This window comes from Sander vitreus, chromosome 6 (assembly GCF_031162955.1).
Source record: "Sander vitreus isolate 19-12246 chromosome 6, sanVit1, whole genome shotgun sequence".
Lineage (NCBI taxonomy): Eukaryota > Metazoa > Chordata > Actinopteri > Perciformes > Percidae > Sander > Sander vitreus.
In genome coordinates this window covers 26,213,589-26,240,613 of record NC_135860.1, presented here as the reverse complement: position 1 = coordinate 26,240,613, position 27,025 = coordinate 26,213,589, and the positions used below count along the sequence as shown (strand labels likewise).

General features: G+C 41.0%; 1 protein-coding gene across 2 annotated transcripts in view; it reads right to left on the bottom strand.

Annotated features, from left to right (window-relative positions):
* grik2 (glutamate receptor, ionotropic, kainate 2) overlaps positions 1 to 27,025 on the bottom strand; it is a 283,934-nt gene that overhangs the window by 50,914 nt on the left and 205,995 nt on the right. For both annotated transcript variants that reach the window (XM_078251928.1, XM_078251929.1), the window contains exons 12-13: positions 20,793 to 20,911; positions 13,363 to 13,580 (exon numbers count right to left, since the gene is read on the bottom strand). In XM_078251928.1, the coding sequence (XP_078108054.1) occupies positions 13,363 to 13,580; positions 20,793 to 20,911 (337 nt within the window). The remainder of the gene's footprint in view (positions 1 to 13,362; positions 13,581 to 20,792; positions 20,912 to 27,025) is intronic.

Below are 27,025 nucleotides of genomic sequence, written 5' to 3'. Positions count from 1 at the left end.
GAAATACAGAGAGAGTTGTGTGGAGCTGCTAGTCTTAATTAGCTTTGTAGCAACTCATTTGGCAATGGCTTGAATGTAACGGACGTTCATTAATATCAAAAAGTTACGCACTAAAGCTTTAAGCTTATTGTGATTTATCTTGTCTTAGGCGTAGTTGGAGGAGCTCAGCCCCAACATCAGAGAGCAGAGGAGCTGCTGCAGTGTGATGATTAATAACACCAAAATGTCATCATCGAATACAGCAACAGGAAATAATACTCGCAGCTTTTTTTTTCTGTGAAGAAATGTTTCCCGGTGTTGGTGAATTCTTAAAAAAACAAAACACCACTAAATGTTGCATTAAATGCATTGTAACTCGCATTACTGAGATTGTAACGGGTATAATATATACCGAAATTTAATTAGTAATGCGTTACATTAAAAAGGAATACATTACTGTAATTGCGTTACTTTTGCAACGCGTTACTCCCAACACTGCTGATCAGCTATAAAAGTTATTCGAGATTTCCACCACTACAAAACAACCCATTTTGTCATTTGGAAGACGGACTTGTTGGATCCTCTTCTTGATGCACTGTTCTGTTGCTTGGCATTATATCTCTTGATGTTTAAGACTGGACTGTTCTCTGTCACAGATTAAACCGTTTTTTGAAGTTTTTTGTAAAAAGGGCTCATGGAAAACACTGATTGATTGGTGATTATTTTGCCAGTTTATTACATACCTTATAGAGGTTCCTTTGAAAACGTACAAGGTGTGATTGTCAGTGGTAAAGATAAAGCTGACACTTTGCTTTAAGCTTCTTTTTGAACTGGAATTGAATGACTTTCTCATAGTTATCTGCTATTTTGTCCACCCTATATGAATGTCTTTATGCCCTAGCTATTGAGCAATGAAGACCTTCTAATAAGCATTCAGAGCACAAGGGTTGACACAGTATTCTTCTCAGTTTCTTTCTGAGAGTTTTTCCTCAGTATTTTACACAGAAAACATACATTTAAATTCCTAACACCAACCACAAACAAAATGAAGCCAAGTGAAGAGAAATCCCCTGCAGGCCCTGTCAGACCGCTATACCGCCCTTGCACAGAAAATGCAGCTTCTCAGATGAAAACAAGACATTAATTGTTCTATTTGCTTCATTTCTCTGAGCTGTGCGAGTAAAGGAGGGGAGTGGGTTTGGGTTAGCAAGTACTGAAACATCACGTAACAGCTTACGCTAGCTAAGGAGCCTATTTTCTGGCCAACAGTGCCGAGTCAACAAAATAACAAATCAAACTAGCTGTGCTCCAGGACCTTGGGGAACAGAAAACAAAAGTGCACAGTAATCATCCCAGTTCTGTAAAATCAAATAGCGGACTTAAAGAGGGCAGACTCATTTAACATATTAATGTTGTTAGAGATGCAAGACTATATTTACTTTGAGATTCATCAAGAAGAGCGTAGACTACTGCATGACCTTGCGAGAATCAGTGTTACCACTTGCAAAGTTCTTTAAAGAGTAAATTTATTGAGTTAGTAAATTACATGTAGAGTCACATTATTAATCTATGATGGGGTGGGGGGGATGGGGGTCAGTGTATGTCAGGGTTCAGAATTCATTTTCTTTTAAATTTCAAGCAAAAACAGGGTGGTTAGGTTGTCTTTAAACATGCATACAAGGTTTTGCAACTTGAATTGGTATTTATTATCTCCCTTAGGTGTAAGCCTGGCTCATGTTTTCAGTCGCGCGTGTGTGTGTGTGTGTGTGTGTGTGTGTGTGTGTGTGTGTGTGTGTGTGTGTGTGTGTGTGTGTGTGTGTGTGTCTGTCCGCCTCTAATCTTGTGTACTGGACCCATTAGCCTTAAATATTTTTGTGCACATTTATGACTGTCTGCTCAAGGACCTCTTGTGGTTGCTGTGATTCACAATCGTTGAAAAACCTATTTTATTGAGTGCTCTAAATTTATACCGTCAGTCTGCTGACTCATCACTCCACAAGTAATCAACAACTGCTTTAGTAGCAAAAGGCAGGCTAAAAACAAGCCTTTCCTCTTCTGTTGCAGGCCACATTTTGGGCTTTGTCGTGGCTCACAAACTGACATCCAAAGAAAAGTTTGTTCTCATTTTAAACCGGAGCATATGCAGATTAATTCCATACTCGATATGTTATGATCCACTAAAGTTAGGCACAATACTAGATTAGTATATCCCTGTGTTTGTTATCTTTGCTGCCATCTTGACTGAAAGGGAGCCAGAGTTTGATTGAGTTTGATTGAGTGAGACTGAACTAATCTTTGTTTGGGAGAGGGAGACACGCCTGGGGAAAATCTGCACTCTACTGAGTGCTCTTTTCTAGATATATCCTGTATTGAAGACCCTGTGAAGCTGGTTGCAGACTTGTTGGCCTTCTGTCTGACACATGCACAATATGTCAAACACTACAGGTTGAAAAACTCTGGGGAATTTTGAATATCTTAGTTGTGTTCCTGCATTATGAACACTACATATATAGACCAAAGGTAGGTGGTACATTGTATAGGTTTACTCCATATATATATATATATATATATATATATATAGCCAATAATAGCTTGATCTCATTGTCACGGTTCTCATTATCGCATTATAGAGTAACGCGTTGCTGTGATTCTACTGCTTTCGGCGGTAACTAGAAAGGTAACGCAATTACAATTACTGAAATTTAAATTGGCGCATTACTCGTTACTTTTGTCTTTATCATAGCACACAAACACAGCCCAAGTACACAACCCATGTAAGGACGAAAGACAGTGACATCACATAAAGAGAGACAGATGTAATGTTTCTAATATAAAAAAAAACTGTAGGCTACATACAGTACTGTGCTGTGTGTCTTCTTCTACTAAAGCCTACTGTCTAGTCAAGACAATACAGTACAAGTGCAGCTTACAGGTCAGGCTGTTCTCCTGAACATTTTCTCATGGGGCAGGTTAGAGAAGTGAGCTTGTGACTGGGAGGTCTTTGGTTCAATACCCAGACAGACAGGATAAATCTGGGCGGGGAAGTGATAGAGCAGCACTTGTCCCTCCCTCATTACCACCACTGAGGTGCCTTTGAGCAAGGGGCAAAGGACCACGCTCCAGTGGAGCTGCTCATTGGCCAGCAGATTAGACTGTGGTTGTACTGGGCAGCTTCCAGGTATGACCGTGTAACTGTGTGAATGTGACAGGTCGTCGTTGCCAATGAGAATATATTTTCAATTGACTTACCTGGATAAATAAAAATAAAAAGTTTAAACCATTTGTACATATAGCTACAAAAAGTAATGCACTGTAATTCGTATGTAGCTGTTGCACCACACTGACTGCCGCTGTATGAGAGTCCTTTGGACTCCATAGGGAGGAGGTCGGGGGATGGGTGGTTCATAAAACCCAGCGCTTTCAAGCCAGGATAGTGGAGATCACTTCCCAGGGAAAAGAAAAGACTTTCACCCAGAAAACTTGTGTTTGTTCCCGTGGAGTGTTTTAACATGGGCGTCAGTTTGGTTTGAAATGTGCTGGGGAAAGAGACGCATTCGGAAGTACATTTCCAGAAGTGCTGGGTACAATGACGCATTCATTTTTTTTTCTCTTTCGCGCAGGTCATGTTTTTAAAGACGCTGTCCTGTAGCTTACTAATGAATAAAAACGTGGTGACAATGATTAATGATTACCAAATTTCTCTCTCATATTGCTCCTCATAACCACTGAAAACTTTCAAAAAATCGAACCCAAAGTCCTATTATTATGGACTTATTGTGGATTTTTTTCGACGTTGACGCCTTTTTTCACAGTTTGTTTTTGCTTTTTCCAATGTTTAAAATTTTTAAATTTTTCTTCTACACATTTTCAGCGCAATGTACCTAAACAACGACCAATCATCACCACATTTCTGGTTCGATTTTTTGACAGTTTGAAAAGTACATGATTGACAAATATGGGGCGCCCGTGTTCCTCCCAGCCACCCAACGTAGGGGGGGGGGTGAGGACCGCAGACGAGTACACATGCAGCGGCACATTATTCCATGATTGAAGGCGTGCATGGTTAGTGAGAATTGTATCATGATTGATAATTATGGGGACACCCGCGTTCTACCCAGCACCCAGTGCAGGCGGGGTGAGGACAACAGGGAAAAACACACATGCAACGGCGCATCATTCGTCGTTGAGTGTGGACAGGACCGAGTGGGTCATGGAGGGCCCAGACATATCACGCAGATAGAAACGGATGAATGGGCATGGGGATGCCCAGGAAGCCGCTGCGCAGATGTCGGCTACTGTCATGCCTCTGAATAAGGCGGCCGACGCCGATAATGCCCTCGTAGAATGTGCTCGGATGCCCTGGGGGGGCTCTGCCCCCTCCGCGTTATAAGCTTGGATGATAGCCTCGCACAGCCAGTGAGACAGACACTGTTTTGAAAGGGCCGCTCCTTGGGAGTGTTCCCTATAATGTACAAACAGTTGCTGTGTCTGCCTTATGTCCGCCGTGCGTAAAACGTACTGTGATAGCGCACGCACCGGACACAAACGGTGAAAATCTTCCTCCGCATCGTTGTTATGAGGCGGGGGGAAAAACCCTTCGAGGAAAAACACTCTCGACCGAAAGAAACTTTCGGTGTGAATGAGGGGTTAGGCTGTAAGGTGGCTGCACTCCCTTCCCCTCTAATGGAGAGGCAGGACGGCGAGACTGACGGCGCACATAAGTCGCTCACTCTCTTGGCTGACGTCAGGGCAAGGAGAAGCGCCGTTGTTAGTGATAGCAACCTGAGAGAGGCTTGTGCCAGAGGCTCGAAAGGAGGCTTCCCCAAAGCTCGAAGCACCAGGGATAGATCCCATTCTGGTATAAGACACCTGACCCCTTTCAGAAAACGCTTCACCAGGGGGTGCGCAAAAACCGTCCTCTCTCCATAGCCTTCGTGGCAGGACAAGATAGCTGCCGCGTAGGCTTTGACTGTAGACGGAGCTAAATCATTATCCACCAATGTTTGGAGATAAGTTAACACAGGAGGCAGGGGACACGATATGGGGTCCGCACCCTTCTCCGTGCACCAGCGCTGGAAAGCAGACCAACGTCCTGCGTAACACGCTGTAGTAGAGGGGGCTCTGGCGTTGTGGATAGTGCGCACCACGGCAGGGGGCAAGCCTAATCTCTGCAAGCGTTCCCACTCAGCAGCCAGCCCCACAGCCGTTGGGTTATCACCGGGGGGTGAAATATCACGCTGGTCAGCTGTGACAGAGCGTCCTCGCGCCATGGTAGTTGCCAGGGAGGGCCCGCCAGCAGCTGAACCAGAGTCAGGAACCAGGATGCGCTTGTGCGCTACAGTGCAACTAAAAAGATTCTCTTCCTGGATGCATTCCAGGAGGCGAGAGATCACAGGGACCGGGGGAAAAGCGTATAGGAGTGTTCTGGGCCAGGTATGGTGGGAGAAGGCATCTACGCCTTCTCCCACCATCCCTGGCGCCGATCGTCCCGTGCGCTCAAGGAAAACCACAGAGCGCACTGTGTGTTCTCTCGTGAGGGCGAACAGATCCACCTCCGCTTTCCCGAACCTGCTCCACAGCTTCTGAACAATAGAGGGATTCAATTTCCACTCGTTGTGAGAGGGCCCTCCCCTCAACATTAGATCCGCCGCCCGGTTCAGGACCCCGGGGTCATGTAGACTGCTTTGAGGGACAACAGATGACTGTGGGCCCACAGCAGGAGGCTCCTGGCTATTTCGGCTGGCCGAGCGCACGCCGTCTTGATGGTTTATGAACGCTGCTGCTGTAACATTGTCTGTCCGCACGACGACATGTCTCCCTACTATCACTGGAGCGAAGTGTTTTAGAACCTTCAGCACCGTGGACAGCTCCAGGCAGTTTATGTGTGGGAGAGGGGGAGGTGGCCATTCTCCTCCCACCACCTGTGACTCGCACATCCCTCCCCAGCCAGTAAGCGACGCGTCTGTGTACACTGTCACGTATGACGTCACTTTGCCCAGGGGAACCCCGGTAGACAGGGTCCTGGGGTTTCCCCAATATGCCAGGTCTGACTGAAGAGAAGGAGGGATGGTCAGGGGGACAACTCCACAGGGGCCAGTGAGTACACGAACGGTAGCAGGTTGTACTGGAAATGGGCCCCTTGGAAAAAGAAGCGCAGGAATTTCCTGTGTCTGGGAATAATTTGGATGTGAAAAGTATGAGTGAAAGTATGCGTCTTTCAGATCCCCAGACGTAAACCACTCGTGGTGGCGGACACATTCCAACACATGTCTGACAGTGAGCATGTGGAATGGGCGCTCCATGATGCATCGGTTGAATTGGGACAGGTTGAGAATGGGTCGCAACCCGCCTGACTTTTTTGGAGTGAGGACTGTATTTTTCATATACAGTTTCTGCGGACGTAGTTGAAAGCTCGTGCTACGCAAGGGCTGGAAAGAAATCTTCCACTACTGCGCATGCGCAAAGGGATAAATCCAATAGCGTAGCTTAGAGTGGCGAAGCCTATACGAAATAGAACAGAGAAGCGTGCAGCCAGCGCAGCAGCAGAGCGGCTGTGTCTGTGCCTGCCCTGTGGGGATAGAGATTGTTGTGGATTTTTTGGCATATGTTGCTCAAGAATTATATGTGTTATGGACTTTTTTTTTTTAACTAAATTGAGCTCGAGGTTTTCAAAAAAGTGGTGGGTACAAAATGACTCATGACGAAATCTGGTAGGTACGCGTAGCCACCGTCCCCACCGAAATCGACGCCTATATGTTTTAATACAATTTGTCAAAATGTAAATAAAGAAATGTCAAAAAAACATACTTTCTGATGGTATGGGGTCACTCTCACTGAATCACGAGGTTATGAATGCATGGTGATATTTTTGCATTGTAGTCTAACATTAGACCGAGATGACCTCACTATAGACGATAGACACATTTGGGTTAAGTGGCATCGGCACATGCAGTTCAACATCACATCTCCTTAAGTCCTCTAATATTTCCTCATTTATGTCATCAACACATCCATGATTCATGGAAATGTTGTGTAAAACAAGGTCATATCTTTCCTTGTATTTATGTATGGTTTGCAAAAATGGGAACTGCTGGGTCCGTGAGATGAGAGAAGCAAAGTGTGTGCGCGGTGTGTACACTCTACATTACGGCCAAGCATGTGCCCTTAAAATAGCATCTGAATAACCTGCCACTGACTTTAGACTAGGTTTCTCCTTGTCTGTGGAGGGAAAAGTCCGCTGTGCGTTGGGTGCAAAATAGGAATGATACATGTGTCGGTGTACAAAGTCAATTGCGCTGGGTGCAATATAGGGCCCAAAGTGTTAGATAAGACTCATATACATCACAATACATACATACATTTTTATTCCCAACTTGTATATACATTTGTACATTCTTTCCTTTGTATTTTTTATCTTCATTTTTTTAATAGTTGTTCTAGTATTCTATCCTATTTATTATTTCTTGTATATTCTGTATGTGTACTGTGTTTCTGATATTTTGCTGCTGTAGCACTGACATTTCCCAATTTGGGATCAATAAAGTCTATCTAATCTAATGTAATCTAATTGCATTTATCATTGTAACTAGCTTATATGCAGTCTGCTGCTATTTTCTTGTGCATTTATTCATGAGTTCATAAACACTTTGAATCATACAACCATGAGCTGAAGCAAGTTAGAAATATAGCAGCTTTTTCTTCCCCCTCTCCACTCTTCCATACCCAGCCTCTGTCCTCTCGCAGGTATCAAGCACATCATCCCAATAAGCTTTAGCTTTGTGATTTAATCACCATGCTGCAGGTGTTCCTCCCATTTGTCTTATGGCTAATGCAAAACAATGCAGGCTTGTACAGCCTGGGGACATGGAGCTCCGTGCCACGGCCATGTAAAGGGCTTCAGTCTCTGCCAGCCATCACCCCATTATACACACAAGGTGAAAAACCAACAATGCCTTTAATAAGATGGGATTTTATTAGCTAACAAGCCATCCACAGCAGTGGTGTGTTTGCTTATTCAATTATTCAGTGGTATTGTAGCGACAGTCCATAGGGAATGTCCCTGCCCGGGAGACGAGTGACACGCCTCAATGCCTCCGAGACTATCCCACGCCGACATTTTCATAATTAGCCGCCATTAGAGTTGTATTTTACAGCAGAAGTCAATAATTACCCCAAACATTAGGTATTTTGTCATTTTTTCCCCTGGCTTCGAATCAAGATTGTGATGTGTGCACACATCAGCTGCGGGTGTGCTGCACTCGATCAACTAAGACTGATGATAATCAAAACGCTCCATCCATCATCACAACAGTGCGTTCTAAACACCTCAGACAGGATGTGTGTACAGAATATGTTAACTCAGTGGAGGACAAATGCCCTCTGCATCTGCCTGGACTGATTAATACTCAAACAAAGAAAAAGCAAAGGACTACATGTTACAGAAAGAGGCAAACAGTGGATCTCATGCTAAAATCTGCTGTTCGGTGGATATGATATGTTTATTAACGTTATTTATGTATGTATCAACCTTGTAATACATTGTATTTTATTAATTTTTTTAATTTTTTATGACCAAACAGAGAAGTTGATTCTGATTGGCTGGTGCATGTTTATTATTTTCAGACACAGTGGGGCTCTAATGAAGCTGCATCAGCACCTAAATTAATTTTTATTGATGAAAACTAGCTATGTGCTTTAGTTGTTACTTGGCAACATTTCTGCTGACATTTAATCAAGGGTTTAATCAATCACATTTCTCTGCGCTTCTGCAGATCTGCAGAAGGACTCTGATGAAGATGTAACCTTACATCGAAACGTTAGTCACTGTTATGCACCTTAAGAAATAAAACCATCAAATAAGAAGATGGTGTTGCACCGGCAATTTTTTGTTATTTTATAGTCCAATACATTTTCCATTTAAAGCTTTAGTGTGCAACTTTTTTTATATTAATGAACGTCTGTTACATTCAAACTATTTCCAAATGAGTTGATATGAAGCTAATTACAGTTTTTTTTCGATTGCTAGACAACATGAGATAATAGATAAGATAATGCAGTGCTAATATCTACAGAAATCAGTAAATTTTTTCTTTCTTTCCTGGTTTCAAAACCACCATACACATCAATTGTACAGATATCTTTAAACCACTAGAACATATTTGAAATGTCTGTAACCTGAACCTTTAATGATTTTTGATTGTCTTCACAGAATTCTCTGCAGTTTTCACAGCCGAGTCTTGAAGTGTGTTCTAAAGTAGGATTTGTCACGCAAAGCATTTTGATCCACTGTGTTGAAAGCATTTTAGTTTAGGTGTGATGTTAAAGAATATCAATTATATGGAGTGCCAGTTGGCCCAAAACATTGTATTAATTTTATTTTCTCTTTTTTCATCACCATAAAACTTGTGAACTTGTGATATTTTGTGTTGAAAAAGAAAGGTTGTTTTTCATTTTGCTGTCTTTGTTTGGAAAGGAGTTATTTAGTTAGCATTTTCTTTTTAGACACCATTATGTCATTTGGTTGAAGGTATGACAAGTTTGGAGCAAATGTTTATTATTTTGCAAAATGAAACATTTTCAATACTGACTATTGTGCATTTAAACAATTAAGATACACTGTAATCAGCAGGGGTATTATCCTGCGTGTGTATACCAACAGAGCCCATAATGAACAATTTGCACTAACAGTGACCTGAGGCTGTACATTATGGCTGCAGAGGGACCTCAACATAGGTAGGTTGATTAACAAGCACATATGCTGCTTCATACACCAACTGTTGTTTTCATTCATTTCTGTGGTGAAATGATAAAGAGACTGTGTAACTATCACCGCAGCAGTTGTCTAATGAATTGGTATCAGTATGTTTCAGTGTGAAGACTTAACACACACAAACATAGTAATCACAGCCGTGCCCCTGTGTGTGAACAGTACCCGCGAATGCATGTGTGTCTATTGCCCAGATGGATGAAAACGAGGTGTGAAAAAAGCGAAGGATTGTAAGAGAAGCAAAAAAAATTTAAAACAGAGGTGAAAAATCAAACTCGGAGCAAAGAGAACTAATGCAGGGAAGTTTTCAAACGTGGCTGGATTAACAAAACATCCTTAAAATGCAGCAGGTATTCTATAAAATCCGACACTGAGGGGATAACCAAGCAGAGCCTTGGCAGGAACAGGACTGTCACATGGTTCCGGGCTCTTTCAATGGCAAAAAGGTACAGCACTATTTGATCATGGTGACACAGTGGCTCAGTGGTTAGCACTGTCGCCTCATAGCAAGAAGGAACTGGGTTTGAACACAACCAAGCCACCTGGGATCTCTCTGTATGGAGTTGCAGTCCAAACAAATGCAGGTTAGGTGAAGTGGAATTTGCCCTGAGGTGTGAATGTGTTAGTCGATCTATCTGTGTCCGTCCAGTGATAGATTGGTGACCAATCCAGACATATGTTCAAGCTCCTCATGAGTCATGACCCTGAACAGGATAAGTGGGTACAGAACACAGATGCCTACTTATTTGATCATGTGAAACTAGTCTTTGGGAAACGTATAAAATAACTAACTAATATAGCTACAAATTATACTTAAAGCTATAGTGTGTAGATTCTGTCGCCCACATGAGGAATTCTAAGTGTTGATAATACTGTCAGAGCATCCCCATGATGTTAGTCTCGCATTGCCAGACCTTCCTCCTAGTCCATACAGCATTCTGGGATGGGAGAAAAACGTGCTCTGGTTTATTGGTATTTCTTTAAACCAATCACAATCGTCTTGGGCGGCGCTAAGCCCCGGACACAATGACAGCGCCACAGCAAAATAGCCTCGGGAAGGAACTTGTTTTGGTGGAACATGTGTACGTTCAAAAGTAGTTTTAGTCGTGCAACAGAAAACTCAGATTAGACAGATAGTCTAGGCAGCTGTCTGGATTTACCCTGCAGAGATCTGAGGAGTAGTTAACCGATATGTCGATATAGACTAACATGACGCAAGCCTTCGGTAATCGCCCCCAACCCCCCCTACACGCAGTTGCTAACACAGAGGATTAATAAAACATGATAAACTCTTCGGAAGAGGTAATTATCTTGTCATTTTTATGTCCTCTTTGTCTCCAAAGCTGAATGCTGCTGTTGTCCATCCTCATTGGTGACGTAAAACGCATCACTTGAGCTGCTGCGCGCGAAGGTCACTGGACGACAGAATTTTCACCACTGAGAAGTACAGAGAGAGTTTTGTGGAGCTAGAGGCTTAGTAAGCATTGTATCAACTCAATGGCTTTCTATTTTACGGATGTTCATGTTAATATAGAATAGTTGCGCACTATAGCTTTACTATGGCTGGAACGCCAACTGGGCAAAGTGGGAAACAGCCTCTGAGCACCAGACACTCAGTGGTCCCAAAGGCTTCCGATTCACTGTTTCAATAGATTTTTTGGTACTTTCAATAATTAAAATTTTTCACCAATATCAATTTAGGCAAGTTCTGCATTGTTACTTCATCTGGAGGCCCTGTCTTGTTGAGTGGCCTTGTGTCAAAATCTATGTTGAACACCTTTGTTATTGGAGTTCATATCATGCTATCAAAGAACACATTCCAAAGAAAAGTTGAGTTTAATCAAATGACCTCAAACTCATTCACGCACACAGTCAAGTAGTAGAGTCAGGTGTTTCAGTATTATTCCAGCATAGAAAAACTGGTTGGTTTGTGGATCTCCAAAACATTAGACAAAATATGTTTCGATCTGATGATCGTACTGGATTCAATTCAATTTTATTTATCATAATCATAAGGACACTATCTCTGGATATATAAAATGTTATAGCAATCCTCCAATATTTGTTTCGATATTTCACTCTGAAGAAGAAAAACTCTATGGCCTTGATCAGGGTCACAGCTATTTTACTCTGAAAGAAAGTGGTTGACCAACTGATTTATGGGACATTTTCATCCATAGAGCCATGCTGCCAGTGTAGCTAAAAATTTGACAATTGATGATAAGTTTTAAAACCATTAGCTATAGGTGCTGCATGTGTCACAGTATTTACCATGAACTATGATAGCCACCTTGTCATTTATTAAAGGTGCCCTACCACACAAAACCATTTTTACTTAAAATCTAACTTAAAATATGTTAGATGTTTGTGTTATGTGGTCAATGTGAAAATGAACTGCTACCTCCTCTGTCAGCTCTAGCCACTGAAAAGAAATAAGCAGAGAAATCAGTCCAATTACAAAAGCTAAAGGATGTAAAGGATGCTGATAGCCAGGCTCTCATTGGCTAGCTGTTAGCCAAACAGAGTCAAGCAGCTTAGCTCGTTGAATATTAATGAGAAGTGGCACAAATCGAGTCTTCCTGCAGGCTTTCTATACCACGCTAGAATGGCTTGAAACAAGGTAACCGAGGCATTTTTTTCCACAAAAAATGTTACAGAGTCCATGGTAGAATTTCAGACACACAAAGTAATGAAATACGTGTGGCAGAGCACCTTTAAGGGCCACTCTTGTGAAAACTGTAAAATGTCTAAAATGGTTTCTGTGGCAATATTCACGTGAAAATGACTTCTTGGTCATGCAAACCATATATGTCAGAACACATGTGAAAGTAGCATAATAGCATAAACATGACCGAGCCTTAACCATAGAGGTGGCAGATAAAAATCATATTTTGTTAACAGCCATATGCATTTTGGAAGGTAATAAAAATTGACATGTTAAGTTTGGAGAACGTGTTGATGACAAAATTACTGAGGCAACATAATTGGAGTGATTTGTAATCTATAGGTTTGGGCTCATACATTTGAACTGAAAGTACATGTTACAAAGTGGTTTTAAAAAGACTCACCAGGCAGAGAGAGTCAATACTGAATTGATACGGAAATGTAGGATCTAGGGATTTTTAACATTATTTTTCTAAATCTGATTTAAAAAATCCAACATGAACTATCAGAGGTTTTTTTTCCCAAGGAAATGTCTACATTTTGTGTTAAGTACAGCAAACATAAGACAGGTAGGTTAGAGTTTGACATTTATTAAATGTCAGATTTATAAAGTAGTGTTCTTATAATATACTTGTATTAATTCAGTGGTTGCATGAGGTTGATCACTGGGAAACAACAACATAAGCATTTCATTAGTGTGACTTGAAGTGAAGAGTTTTAGTGTCCCTTAAAATAACTTTTCCATCTTAATAAAGAAGAAAAACACCTGTATTACACTATAAATACAGTATTTACTATGCAGATTTGACATGCTGCATCAACCATTTAAAAGTTTAGCATAAGCCTTGACATAGCTATATTGTGTATGTGTAAACCGCTGGGTGATAGAGAGCAGTGAACCACTAAACTAGAAAAGATTGTAGTTGGTTTAATGATATCCAGCTGTAACTAACCTTGAAGAACGTCATGGTGGAGCCATCCTCTATCACCCCGTATTCTATCTTCGTCTGCTTGGCCAGGTCGTCAGCAGAGTCAATAGGCGACTCCATCCTCTCCACGGTGAGGAAGGCCGCCAGGTTTGCCGTGTAGGAGGAGATGATGATAAGCGTGAAAAACCACCAGATTCCTCCTACAATTCTGGTGGAGAGGGCTTTCGGCATGAGCTCAGATCCTGAACGAGAGGAGCAGAGGAGGCTGGTGAGGCCTGGTACAGCATTAGGTAGGGGAAAGGGGCAGCACCCAGGCCAGACTAGACCAGGCCAGGCCAGACCAGACCGGGCCAGGCTAGACCTCTGCATCTGCTGCCTGGATCACACACACTCACATACACACAAAGTGGGCAGAGTGGGCGGCCTCATGGTTGGAACTGGGGATTGGTATTTATTCTTATGCTGACTTTACACTAAACGACTTTTTAAGTGATTCCACTGTCACAGACTATTTTCCAGTGTCGGAATGAAATCATGAGAGTCTTGTTAGAGTTGGGTCGCGCTCCGGTCCTATCAATCGTTTGGTGTAAGGTGGTCATAAAACACAGTCTTTTTCCTGTCTTGACAATCCGACAAAATATGTTACGTGTTTGATATTATCGTAAGGTGTCTTGGTAGTGAAGTTAAATCATGTGAACATTGTCAACAACAACATTCCTGTTCCTTCCAAACAGGAAGCGGCAACAGCTAGAGCCAATTGTTTATGGTTTCTATGTCATCGCGCTAAGTTAAACGCTAAAGAGGGGAAATTGCCAATTTTCAACCCCTCTGAAGCATGCCATCCAACAGGGGTTTTACCGGCGGATAAATGCAGACTGCCACCATTCATCTGCATGTACAACAGAACATAAAATCTTCTTCTTAAGTTACCAGCTAACGCTAGCGGTAGCTAGCTAGCTTGGTTACAGTTTTCAAAATGAATCTAGTTGAAGTCTTGCAATTTGTGACCTTACAAGATCTGCAGTCTTTACATATTATGACAGTGTTTAGCGTTAGATTTGAGATGGTTGTCTTTAGATGTGAGATGGTGTCAGACTTTAGTCTTTTCAAAGTCTGTTCAAAGTCTTCTACTGTATGGTAGGCATTACGCTTACTACCTTTGTGCTCTGGTCTGACTGTCTATCCTTACTGTACTGCCTCTTCTACAACTACCATAACCAAGATAATTTTCCATCACTTCTCTTTAAATTAAAAATGTGAAAGAAAAAGAATGTGTCCCTCTGCTAGAAAGTGGCACAGGAAAGTTAATTTGCACGTTCATAGGTAGGATACTTCTGGAAACTTGGTGACAGAGTGACTACTTGGGGGGCTATTAACTCTAGCTAGCTAGTAGAAAACAACTTATTTTTGAGAAGATTGCCAACCAAACCTTGCCCTGTTGCTGGCCAGACAAATATTAAACAGTTTTAACAGATTTATTGGATTGGATAGTATTTGTACCGTTTGAGGCTTTGGTCTTGCAACTGTCTGCAAACCATCTTTTGTGAAGCAAATACGGTCACAGGTTGTCATTAGTCTTTTTTGATTAGTTGCTAAGACTCAAGAGGACATGCCTGACGTAATATGAGCTGGCCTTGAGAGCAGACACACAGGAAGAGAGTGCTAGAGTAGAGATATGGACGCATGAGAGCGGACTACTGCAGATGAATGCAAAGAGCAACTTTTTGTTGAGACCGTGATGGATGATGAAGGTAAAATCCCATCGTTGAAGTAATTTGGTTTAGTTTCTGTCTGCATCTATTTGTTGACATCAGTAAGAGGCCTCCGCTGTTGTGAGGTTTTATACATGTGTGCTGTTGTGTCTGCGTCATTCTAGCATATCTCTTTAAGAGAATAGCAGAGCTGGTATGTGGGTATGCATGGGGAGTGTGTGGTTGAGCGAGAGAGATTAGGTTCGGAGCGAGTAGCAGACTCCAGCGGTGAAGACGGATAAACAAAGTGTCTCCCCTGTGATTTCTGACAACGGTAAGAAAAGCTGTAGCAAGAAAAGTTAACCCACTCTTCGATGTCATGTTGTCCACGCAGAAGGGGAACCCTGGAAATGAGTAGGGTGAAATACGACGAAACCAAGCCATAGCCAAACAGACCAATCCCAGTCTGTATCTACACGAAACATACATACGTGCCTACGTACATACCAACTGCGTAGATTCAACACACACACAACCATAAATCAGGCTTAAGGCCTGCATACTTTTCTTATACATTTATTTTTTAAGGCATTTAGCGCTGTTATGTGCTGGCCTGTTAGCAGCTGATATAGCTATAAGGCTTAGTGGTAATTAATCCCGTAGACAAAACAATAAATATTTTTATCAGTACTACCGGTGCTCTGACTGTGTATACTGTGCTATATCAGAGTTAATTGGATTGCACGCAGCTTAAATGTTACCTTGCCATATGTTAGACTCTTCAGCTCTCTTCAGCTCTCTGGTAAAAGATCAAATCTGGTCAAAGATGTCAAAAGCTAAACTCTACATAAATATCTGTGGGGATTTACTTAATCTCTGCGAGTGACTCCACTGATTGCAGCAATTCCTATGAAATAAACTTTGTTAAGTTATTTGGCAGCAACTGGCTGGCACTGTCTACATACAGTTATTTAGCTTTGCCCGGCATCAGTTGCTTTCACCATTTTTTATCACTTACAATAAAGTAAAATTAATCTTCATTTAATCTGACTGTTTCACATTCAAGTAAAGTTTTATGCCAAATGTATCCAAAGCATGAAGGAGCATATGTGTGTGGGTAGAGTGGGAGTGAGTGAGAAAGGGAGGTATGTCGTCCCGGTGTAAGAAGGTGGCCTGGGTTATATCAGGACTATTCTCCTCAAGCGGCTTAAGAAATTGAAAGCTGGGATTTTGCACGTTCACTCAGAGGGAAAGCTGATAAAGAGCCAGATATATAGGAGGTTAAGAACTCTGTGCTCCACTCCCTTTGTGAGAGACTCACATTTCATCAAACTTTCTTTCTTTCTCGCAATCCCCTGAGTGAGCTGTCTAGGAGTGGGAGCGTGCAGCGAAAGACATGACAGCCAACTGCAGCTCAAGCCCACCACTATTGAGACACGGCCTCAGCTCCCAGATCGGCAACATTAGCCATTAGTGCTTTATCCTAATGTATTGATGGCTGTTCATTACTATAACCTTACAGGATTGTAAAAAGCAATTTTTTTTTTCTTTTTGAATGTTCTACCTACCTACCCAATATTTTGCCCCTGCAAACAACTGATTTTACACTACTGATTGGTTTATAAAGTAATGAATGGGTTTAGAGGCAAAATGCTGCTGCTATGTGATAAACTGCACGTATCTGGATCAGTTTTCAGTTTTTAGTCTTTAGTGATATAGAACTTGCATTTACACCTCTTTCATTTTTATGCATTTGGTAGACACATCATAGCTCAAATCTGCCATATGTTGGAAATGTATTACTTAAAAATGTAAAATATATTAGTTGAAGGTTATTTCAAAAGTTAAGAAGTAATTGAGTGGAGGACCCCTCTAAATGTTAATCTCACAGTGGGCCCTCATAAAGCTAAGGCTGGCGCTGCTACTACAGCAACAAAAACTTACTTTAGTCTATGTTATCACATGAGTGATTAAAAGCGAAAACATGAATTAACCAGTGGGACAGTCTTCTAAAAACACATTGAGTACATTTACATGCGCACCAACATTCCACTATTATTCCGAATATGACAATATTTCGGGTCATGTAAACAACATATCCCGTTGGGATATTCCAAATAAAGCCTTTTTCCGATAAAGACGTGAGCTATGCCGGTATTATTCGGGTTTAAGAAGCATTCTTTGGACATGTAAGCATATGTGTCTCAACCAAGGTTTTTACAGCAGTTTGTGACAGTTTACGGCCTCTTGTCCATTTATAGCTTACGGTCACCTCAGTGCGTTGCTATGGTTGTTGTACAAAAAACATCTAGCCAACAGGGCTGCCGTTAAGATGCATGGCCAAAAGACAAGAAGGAGAAACACACCTACATTTAAACATTAAAGACTTCGATATGACAAGGTTTTTGGATGTGTGCAAACATTGCAACGCCAACCTTTTCAAGAAGGTGCTTGAATGACAGAGGAAGGCTGTGTTCGCACGATTAAGTGGAAAACTTTGAAATAATCTTATTTTCACGCTTGCATGTAAACGGGAATATTAGTGGAATATTCTCCTTCATTAGCCATGTAAACAGCTTAGTCAGAAAATTGTCTTTTTCAGGATAAGGGCAAAATCCGGAATAATATGTGCATGTAAATGTAGTCATTGTCTGTTTAACCTCTCATTAGCCACCAGCCATCTCCACTGTCGGACATGGCTCAACCCCAGTATCGGAGTCACCCAGCACGGGGCACCAGCCACCCACTTTGCCCATTCATAAAAGCACAACCAAATACAAAAATCAAGGTAGCAGGCATGAACACATACACATATTCATCAGTACTTTTAGCAGTGAATTCTGCTTGTTCTGCGTCGGACCCATGGCCGGCTATCAGATGCAGGTTTGATTAAAAGTGGAACATGTTACCAGCTCCGAGCTTGTTTTCCTGTTTCACCTCAGAAACCACACAGAAAAGAGGGGCAACCCACACAGAGAGGCGAGGTTGACCCAAACAGAGCCTGGTTGGGGCTGACTGTCATGTACCCAAGGTAACGTCATGACCAAACAGCACATCCCACAGTTTTCTGGGGGGCGGGGCACGCCGCCGGGCAGGGGAGCCTCTCTTCATTGCAGACCAGCACGGTGCCATGCAGACACTGTGTTCGTTCTAATCCCACAGCCTTCTGGCCCGCAGCCACATCTTCTCAACTGGGCAACCTTACACACATTCTGTTGGCTTTCCAACCCTACTGTATTTGGAATTGCTAAAATGCATGACATTTACAAAGATCTTGAACACCTCCTCGTTAGTTATAAACATGTTTTATGCTCACTGTTCATAAAATCATTTGGGTGTTTTTTGTTGAGGCGAGGTTACAGTCAAACCAGTCATCACATTTTGATTTTAAATAATTCAAATAATATTTGCATCCTAGGACTCTGAAAAATAAAAAACTGTGAAAAAAATGTGTAGCTAATTTGGGGATATTAGTAAGCATGCAGAATAAGTAAGCATGCAACCAGCCAACAGGGGATACGTTATCAGCTACTAAATCGTAAGAAAGATTGCGATATCTGTTGACTGAAAGAGTCACTTCATCAAAAGAAAACACATTATCTCATCTCACTTTCCTCTAGTAGTATCATCATTACAGGGCAGATAGTTTTGCTCCTATTTGTCCAAGTGTTGAGATATCTGTCTAATATCATGATGGAGGTGAAGTGTACTGTGTCATGTGGAATATCCAGAGTACTTGGAACACCGGTGTCTGGAAACATATATATTTTTTTAAATGTAATCTACAGAAGCAAATACCAGACAAATAATTTGATCTTGTAAGAAACATTTTCTTAAAAACATCCAGTAAGTGACTTAAAGTGTTGTTTTTCAGTTTTCTCAAATTCAGATAGAAACGTGTAAAAAATATATATTTCAAGGTCCACTTACTCACTTTTTTGGAGCTTTCAACCACATTTCATGGATGGAGTTACTAAGTTGTCAGGACGAGACCTGACCTTGAACTTGGGTCAAGTGTTAACATGTGGGGTATAGTGTATACAGTATAGCTGGTGAGGAAACAACTGGACTATTGTTTCCAAGGTCAAAAATAAACATTTACGAATGGTAAAGTTCAAGTAATCAAGTTAGAATTTTTTATCTTGAATTTTTGTTTTCTGAATAAATTTTTGAAGTAAAATATTTCAATAAATTTGACGATTCGGTGGTGCTTAAAGTTCAACATTAAATATTAATTTGTCGTTGAAATTCACAATATGGTTGATTTTAAAGGTCCCATGGCATAAGAATTTCACTTTATGAGGTTTTTTTAACATTAATGTGAGTTCCCCCAGCCTGCCTATGGTCCCCCAGTGGCTAGAAATGGCGATAGGTGTAAACCGAGCCCTGGGTATCCTGCTCCTCCTTTGAGAAAATGAAAGCTCAGATGGGCCGATCTGGAATCTTCCCTTTATGACGTCATAAGGGGAAAGGTTACCTCCCCTTTTTCTGCTTTGCCCGCCCAGAGAATTTGGCCCGCCCATGAGAAAGAGAGAGACATCATGGCTTGCAAACAATTGAAGCATGGCAGTTGGTCAAGGCCACACCCCCACCCTCCACCTTGACCCCCCCCCTCTCCTCCTCATTAGCATTTAAAGCTACAGACACAGAAATGGCACATCCTAAGTAAAGCATATTGTGGGACTGGCTCTAGTGGCTGTAATTCTGCACCAGAATTTCGTGAAAGAGACTTCAGAGCCAGTATTAGGGGACCACTAAGGCCTATATAAAAGCATCCAAAAAGCAGCATGTCATAGGACCTTTAAGATTGAAATGAGTATGGCTTTTTTTTGGTTTCATATATATATATATATATATATATATATATATATATATATATATATATATATATATATATATATATATATATCAATACTGTGAGTAGCACAAATGAAATTCCATCCACCTCCATTGTTTTAAGGTGGAGGCAGTAATGCCAGAGACAGATATTCAAAACCTGGACATATAAAATCCAAACCCAATATTCATGGCTGGATACCACTAGAGGTAAGGGAGATTTTGTTAAGCATTTATTTCTTGTGATGCGGGTCAACTGACCCTGTAAAGCAGCGTCGACTATAGCAGCTAGTTCTTTGTGTGCTCCATTGCACCGTTTAGATGCAAGTACACACACAGACTTGTATATCATGCTTTCAAGGCCCTACAATCATCACTACCTGTTGTAAAAAAATAATAATAAAGTTGCATTGTCAATTGCCTCGGAGGAAATGCAAATTTAAAAAAAATCCAACATATCTCTACAACATTATTACAGTGATAACATTTCATTTTTTGTTTAAACTTTAGTTGTTTTTTTTAAGATGCCAACTAGTTGAGAAGATATGGCATTGGTTTGGCAGAAGGAAACTAAACAAAACAGGCAGGGTAAGCTGCTGAGTTCACATTCTCATTCAATCTCACTCATTTGATTCATCTCAGGTGTTGTGGGTGGGTCCACTTACCTGTTCCGATGGCTGTGAAAAGGTGGGGGAAGGAGTTAGGAAGCATGGGGAAGGGGAGCGTGCAGGTGCACCATCCTTAGTCATTGATTACATCACTCAAATCCCACACTTAGTCCATCCTGCTGGACTCTACCTGTGAAGCATCTAGCATCATGCACAGAGGCCCCCATGCATGGTCACGGGCCTGCTCAAAGAGCAAGGTTGACCCCCAGCAAAAAGTGGGACATGTGCTAAAAAAAGGGGGACAGGCAGAGGCGTCTACCTTGCTGCATGAGAGCTCCAACTCCAAACCAGAAACTATTTAGCAGGGTGAAATTGTTTTCCACTACATCCGAGTCGGGGTTGCAAGGGTGGGGGTTATACCACTCGTAGGGACTAAACCTGTGACAATTAACAGAAAACACAAACACACATATATATATGTTTACTGCAGTTGCATAAAGATACAAGAGTAAACAATAAAAGAGACCGAGCGTTGTCATCCTACCTGGGGAGACAGGAGAGAGAAAACAAAGGGTTACTTAGTCATGTCCATGGATGAGACACTGCAAATCACGCCTGAGGACACTTCCCAAATCAAGAAGCATTTCTATGTCTTCATATACATACCTCAGATTGCTATGCTGTTAACTGGATTAGTACGTTAAGAGGTTATTACATGAATTATTGTAAAATGATGATTAGGATTTTATTTATGGAATAATCTATTAGTCAAAATAAAGCCTGAGAAATGACTGCTCATCTAAATCTCTCTTGTGTGCTTTTGAATTAAAAAAGATACTATACTTGCTCGATTTCACACCACTCATATTGCAAAGGTGGCTCCTCATGTGGGAGTGCTCATATCAAAGGCAGTTCCCTCAGTAATTTAATCGATGGGGTCTGAAAATAACTCCATTGTCAGCCGAGAAAAGAACTAATAATCCTTATAATCTTCGAGGAGCATTAATATTCAGCAGATCAAGCGGTTCATTCCCATCATGCCCACGCCGGCCCCAGTGCCCCCCGCCCCCCTCACTCGACACACTCCTCAAGCAGAGATTTCTCATTTATTCATATCAAATAAAAGTGACATTACATTAGTAAAGGTTGATTGGTCTACAATTAAACATTCTGACCTGATTTGGTGTGTGCTGGTGTAGAGGGGGAAACCGGGGCCCTATCTTGACTCAAGCTGTTTAACAGACACAAGGGTTTGACTAATCAAATTGCAATGCATAATGTAGACTTACTGCGCTGGAAGTCAAGAACGATAACCTCGAGTGGATGGAGGATAATGCAGATCAAAGTGCCACGCCGCCGTGTGTCGAAGGTTTGGATTCATTGTCCTCTGGTTATAATACAGTAGTACGGGTCGAATACTGTAATACGCAACTCTATATGAAGATGTATAGCTGTATCGATAAAATGACAGCATCATAACTGTACTCTGTCATTGACTAATGGGCTAGCAGTGGTGTTCTTTTCCACCCCTACAACACTCACAGGAGGATATTGTGCAGTGCTCAAGGACCTCTGAATGTCCCCCTTATTTCTGCTTTAAGAGAATCCTTGGCCTTAAATCAATCCATCCGCTCACTCAATTTGCCCCAGATTTGAGTGCTTGTCAATTTGCAATGCCAAATTGAGTTCAGCTGAACTGCGCCCTTGTCGTGGCATATGTGAATATGTGACCCCAATCCCTTGCGCAGAGGTCTCTGAGTGTGTTTCCTCCAATCGCGTCGTGAAAAGCCAATTACCGCTCACCATGAACATGGACGAGCAAAGTTGTCAGCGCCGTGCTAGATCATGGCAGTGGCTGGCTAGACTGCTGCTGCTGGATGGGTCAGGGAATGCTAAACTAATGCCGTTTACAGGAGACAACAGCTTAACCTGTCTCTCACTGTAGCACTGCTTGGCCCCGCTTGCTGTCATTTTGATCCAATTACACTGTCCTTACATTATCTCAGATAATCTGTGCTGCAGAGGGAGAAACTTTGAGCAAGGTCAGTGCAGAGATAAGCACAGACGAAGAAAAAAAAAGGCGAGGAATTCACCAGCAGCGCAGAAACAATGTGAGGCTTTTATCTTTCTACGGGGACAGGGTCACCAAGCAGAAACCTTCAGTGATGTTAACGCCTGATAATGCCAATGTCAGGGGACATGAATCAACAGAGTCACAGGATGATAGACTTTATATGTCTACAAATGAGCTTTTGATCGATGTTATAAATTCTGCAGTGGGCAATTAAGGACCAGATCAGTACACCTTACACTGTCTGAAGTGTTTTAGATTGTTATATTGTTCCATCTATTGTTATGATCTTTGAACAGGTCACACCAAAAGTCTACTCAAAGATGCAGAAAAAGTAAAATATATTCTCAGGTCTCTGTACTAGCTTACAGTGTGTCATAGAATAGATTACTACTGCTTGTACATCACAATACATGTCTGTCTTATGACCCTCCGAATCCAATCTAAACATAATGCAGCACTATGGTTACTTTTACATCAAAGTTGAAAGTATTTGTTACACGCTCACATTTTTACCTATATAGGACTCTTTTTCATTTAATTTTCCTTCCTTTGCGTAAGAATACACTTGTCTTGCTTTTCCTTCAAGCCAGCCATTGGTTTGCATTATTATTAATCAAAGAGACTTGGAACTTACTTGAATGAGAGCAAAACAGCTATGATGCTCCTTATAAAGAGTTAGCGGCACTATTAAGTAGATTCAGTGTCTTTACAGTATATGGTGATTTTTTATTAGAAAATGAATAGCTGCCTGGAAGGTAGGCAGAGAACATTAAAAAACATAAAACATGATGTTGTGCCTTGGAAAATGTTAATAATGAAGAGTGCAAGCTAAATCATTTGTTGTTCATTGGCTTAACACTGGCAACATTCTTTAAGGTTCAACCAATGTACATGGTACTGTATTTGCAGCTTCCTACCCGACACTAATTTAATACTTCCACCAAGGAGGTTGTGTTATCAGTTTGGTTTGTTTAATTGTTTGTCTGTGGGATTACGGAATATCTACCAGCCAGATTTTCATCAAACTTGGTGGAAGGGTGTACCATGGGCCAAGGAAGAATTCATACATTTTTGAAGCGGATCTGAATCTGCACTCTCTGAGTGCATTCCCTTCTAGTTGTATGTATTTAGTTAAAAAGTATATATTTAAGGATAACTTATTTCTTTTAAAGGTCCAATTCAATTAGAACTGTTAACATTTTCTTGACTTATTCAGATTCAGTACCCCAGTTGTGTTTTCAGAATCTTAGATTTTGAGAAAAAGAGTGTATCCAGAATATCTATAATAATTATAATATATATAATTAGAGGTCTGCATGGGATTCAGAGGAGACTTTTAACATGATGAGGCTGTGCCTTTAATATGAGCACGTACTTAAACAAAGGCTTTTCATTCAAAGACATATTGCACTTTGATGTAAGAAAATGAAGACTTGCACACAGAGAAATATTCAAATTTTAAGAAAGACTCAAAGGTGAAAACTAGATGCCAATATCATGAGTCATAGTTATTTAGAGAAAGACAAACATTCCGATTGACTACTGTCATTAAGCTTAACCTCTGCTTCTTGCTTATTTAAGAAAGTTTGCTTGATGTGTAGGATGTCCGGAATGTGATTCCCCAAAGTGTAACAAGGTGATAATGCAAATGTTTTTTTTTTCACCTGTGCCATAAGTAGCAGCAGTGCTATGTCATTAGAGGGAACATAAAAAGCAATAGCAACTGGTGACATTAACATCAGTAACTGGAGATATCAGGGCAGGTGACAGTACAACAGAGTAGCCTTGTGGTTTTAGCTGTGCACACATGTAGAATAGGCCTATCCATGGCAAAGAGAAGCTGCTCTAACTCTAGCACTGTGTGTGTCAGTCCTAGAGTTCAGTCTCTGTCAGTCTCTCACTCATACTAACAAGTCAGTCACACAGTACAGCACAAACACAAGCATACATAGATAAAATGTGTAATGTGTACACACACATATATTAGACAGTATATAAATGCACAGTGGAACTAAACCTAAACCGGTATTGCCTGTCAATTTGCTAGACAGTTTGGTCTCACAAACTTTTGTGAAATGAGTGTGACTTCGTTAACATACAAATGATGTATGTGAACAGACTGTGAAGGAAAAACATTTTGCCACCATGAAAGGATTAAGTGGAGGACATTGGATAAATAAGGCTATGTATGGGGTGTGTAGAATAAGCAGAGATTGTCCCAAGAAAATGATAGCATCCAATGTTTTATGCAAATGCCTAAAAACGACCTACTTGTATGTTTACATCTAAGTAAAATGCAATGTCTTATGTCCACGTGAATAAGAAACCTACCAGTTCTTCTTTTAACCATAACATTGACCAGAATTAAGCAGTTTTGAACCCAAACCAAAATTTTCCAAGTAGCTAACGATGATGAACCCTAACTATATCCCTAGATCTGACCCTAACCATATCCAAGTAGTTATTGTGCCTAAACCTAATCAAACTTTTACCAAAGCATTGACGGATAAAGAAATATAGCTTTAACTGATTTATAAGGGTTTAGATATCTCACTATCATCAGACATCATCATACTCATCAGATAAGAAAACACAAATATATATGTAATTTTGTATGGCAATGACAAATTACATATTTGGTCGTTTAGTTTGGGTGACTTGTGAATTTCACATTTTTTATTCCTCTTCATTATTATATTTACTGTTTTTTTCATAAGATAAATGCTGGAATCATGTTACATATCACAGATTGTTTACAGAAATTTCTTATTTTCAGTGGATCTTTCATTTATTTGTTATTACTTTATTTAACATGATCGTAGAAGGTGCAATATGTAGCTAAAAAAAAATTGCAAATCGAATCGTAATAGCAATATCTGGCAGGAAACTCGCAATTAGATTTTTTTCCCCCAAATAGTTTAGCCCTAGTTACTTCACTTCCATGTGTTCGTACACGGCGTAATTACCTACGTGACGCAGAACGTGACTTAGTTTCGTTTCTTAAGTAAAGTTACCGTTTACAGATTTGTAACGTGACACGAAAACTGGGTCTGTGGCCTTTGTGAAAGTTATCTTTTTTTCTAAAGATGGTTTTAAGATATCTATCTCTGGATTTTAACAGATCTTTTTAGTTTAAAGAAAGACTATTTCTTCTGTAGAAGGTAGCTTCAGTAAAAACTGCTGACAGCTAGGTCTGTGGATGATCTATAACAACAGGGACACTCTTTCTGGCAAGACATATGCCTGTTGAATTTCTGTGGTGAACACTGTAAACTAAATTCCATTCCCCTCCATTGTGTTGGAGCTAAGGAACCAAAATCAAATCTATCTGCATGGCTACATACCACAGGGGAAGGGAAGTTAGAATATATGTACACTCCTATGACAGTTCAACTGCACAGACACTTTTCCCCAACGCCTGAAATTTTATAAACATATAAAAATTGTCACAAAATCCTGTCATGGTGGAGGGACGTTATATCCGCATCTCTGTTCACATTACGTAATCTGTCTTTTAGACTTCTCATTTCATGAAATTTTGTGAGACTGTTATGTGCTACACTATACAGAAAAAAAAACATGCAACTGTAGCCCAGCATGCATTTGTGTATAGAGGAGAAAAGAAGGAATAAAGTAAGGGGGGAATTTGTACACTTACCCAAGCACTTACTTATTATGATATTAAATACAGATAGGTGCATATTCTGAGCCAACTTAGATGACAGTTGCCGCTTTTTATTCTCGTGTGATCATATTGCCAGTAACATCGGAAAAACATATGTGCGTTAACTGTAAAACTGTCGGGTCACGGCCGCAAGAGAACCGATGTCTGCCAAAAGTTTTAGAGTTAACATGAACTTTTCTTTCTCTTTTTTTGCTTCACCATGCTTCAAATGGCAGCAAACAAGCAAGAGCCCCGCGATCAACCTAGCGTGAGAAAACACTGGCCTGGTTTCATCAACTGAAAGGATTTGTCTGAGCAAAAACAAACGGAAAAGGAAAAAAGGAAAGACAGACGATGCAAATAATTTGTTGTATCATTTCACCAGCCAAAGCTTTGTTGATGTCAGCTGCATCACCACAATACACTGTGGAGTAGATGAAGACAAAAGCAACTAACGTAAGTCAGAGCTAACCCTAACCCTAACACCTACCAGTCTATGCAAGATTTACTCACAGTATGGTTAGGGTTAGGTCACGCTAAGTCTCAGTGAAACCAGCAGAGCAAAAATGTCATTATTATATGATATAATATGTTGGATTCATGTTAAAATATTTTAATTTGAAAAAAGAACTTTCAAAAATGAACTATAATTTGGAGGCCCCCCTTCAGTGACTCTGAGGACCCCCCAGGGGTTCCGGACCCCCTGTTGAAGAGCTCTGCTGTAGAGGATCCCAACAGCGAGATGTACAACAGTCTGCAGCTGCCGTTGTCGGGAAAAACCACACAGACGGTATGTTTACCTGAAACTCGCTGT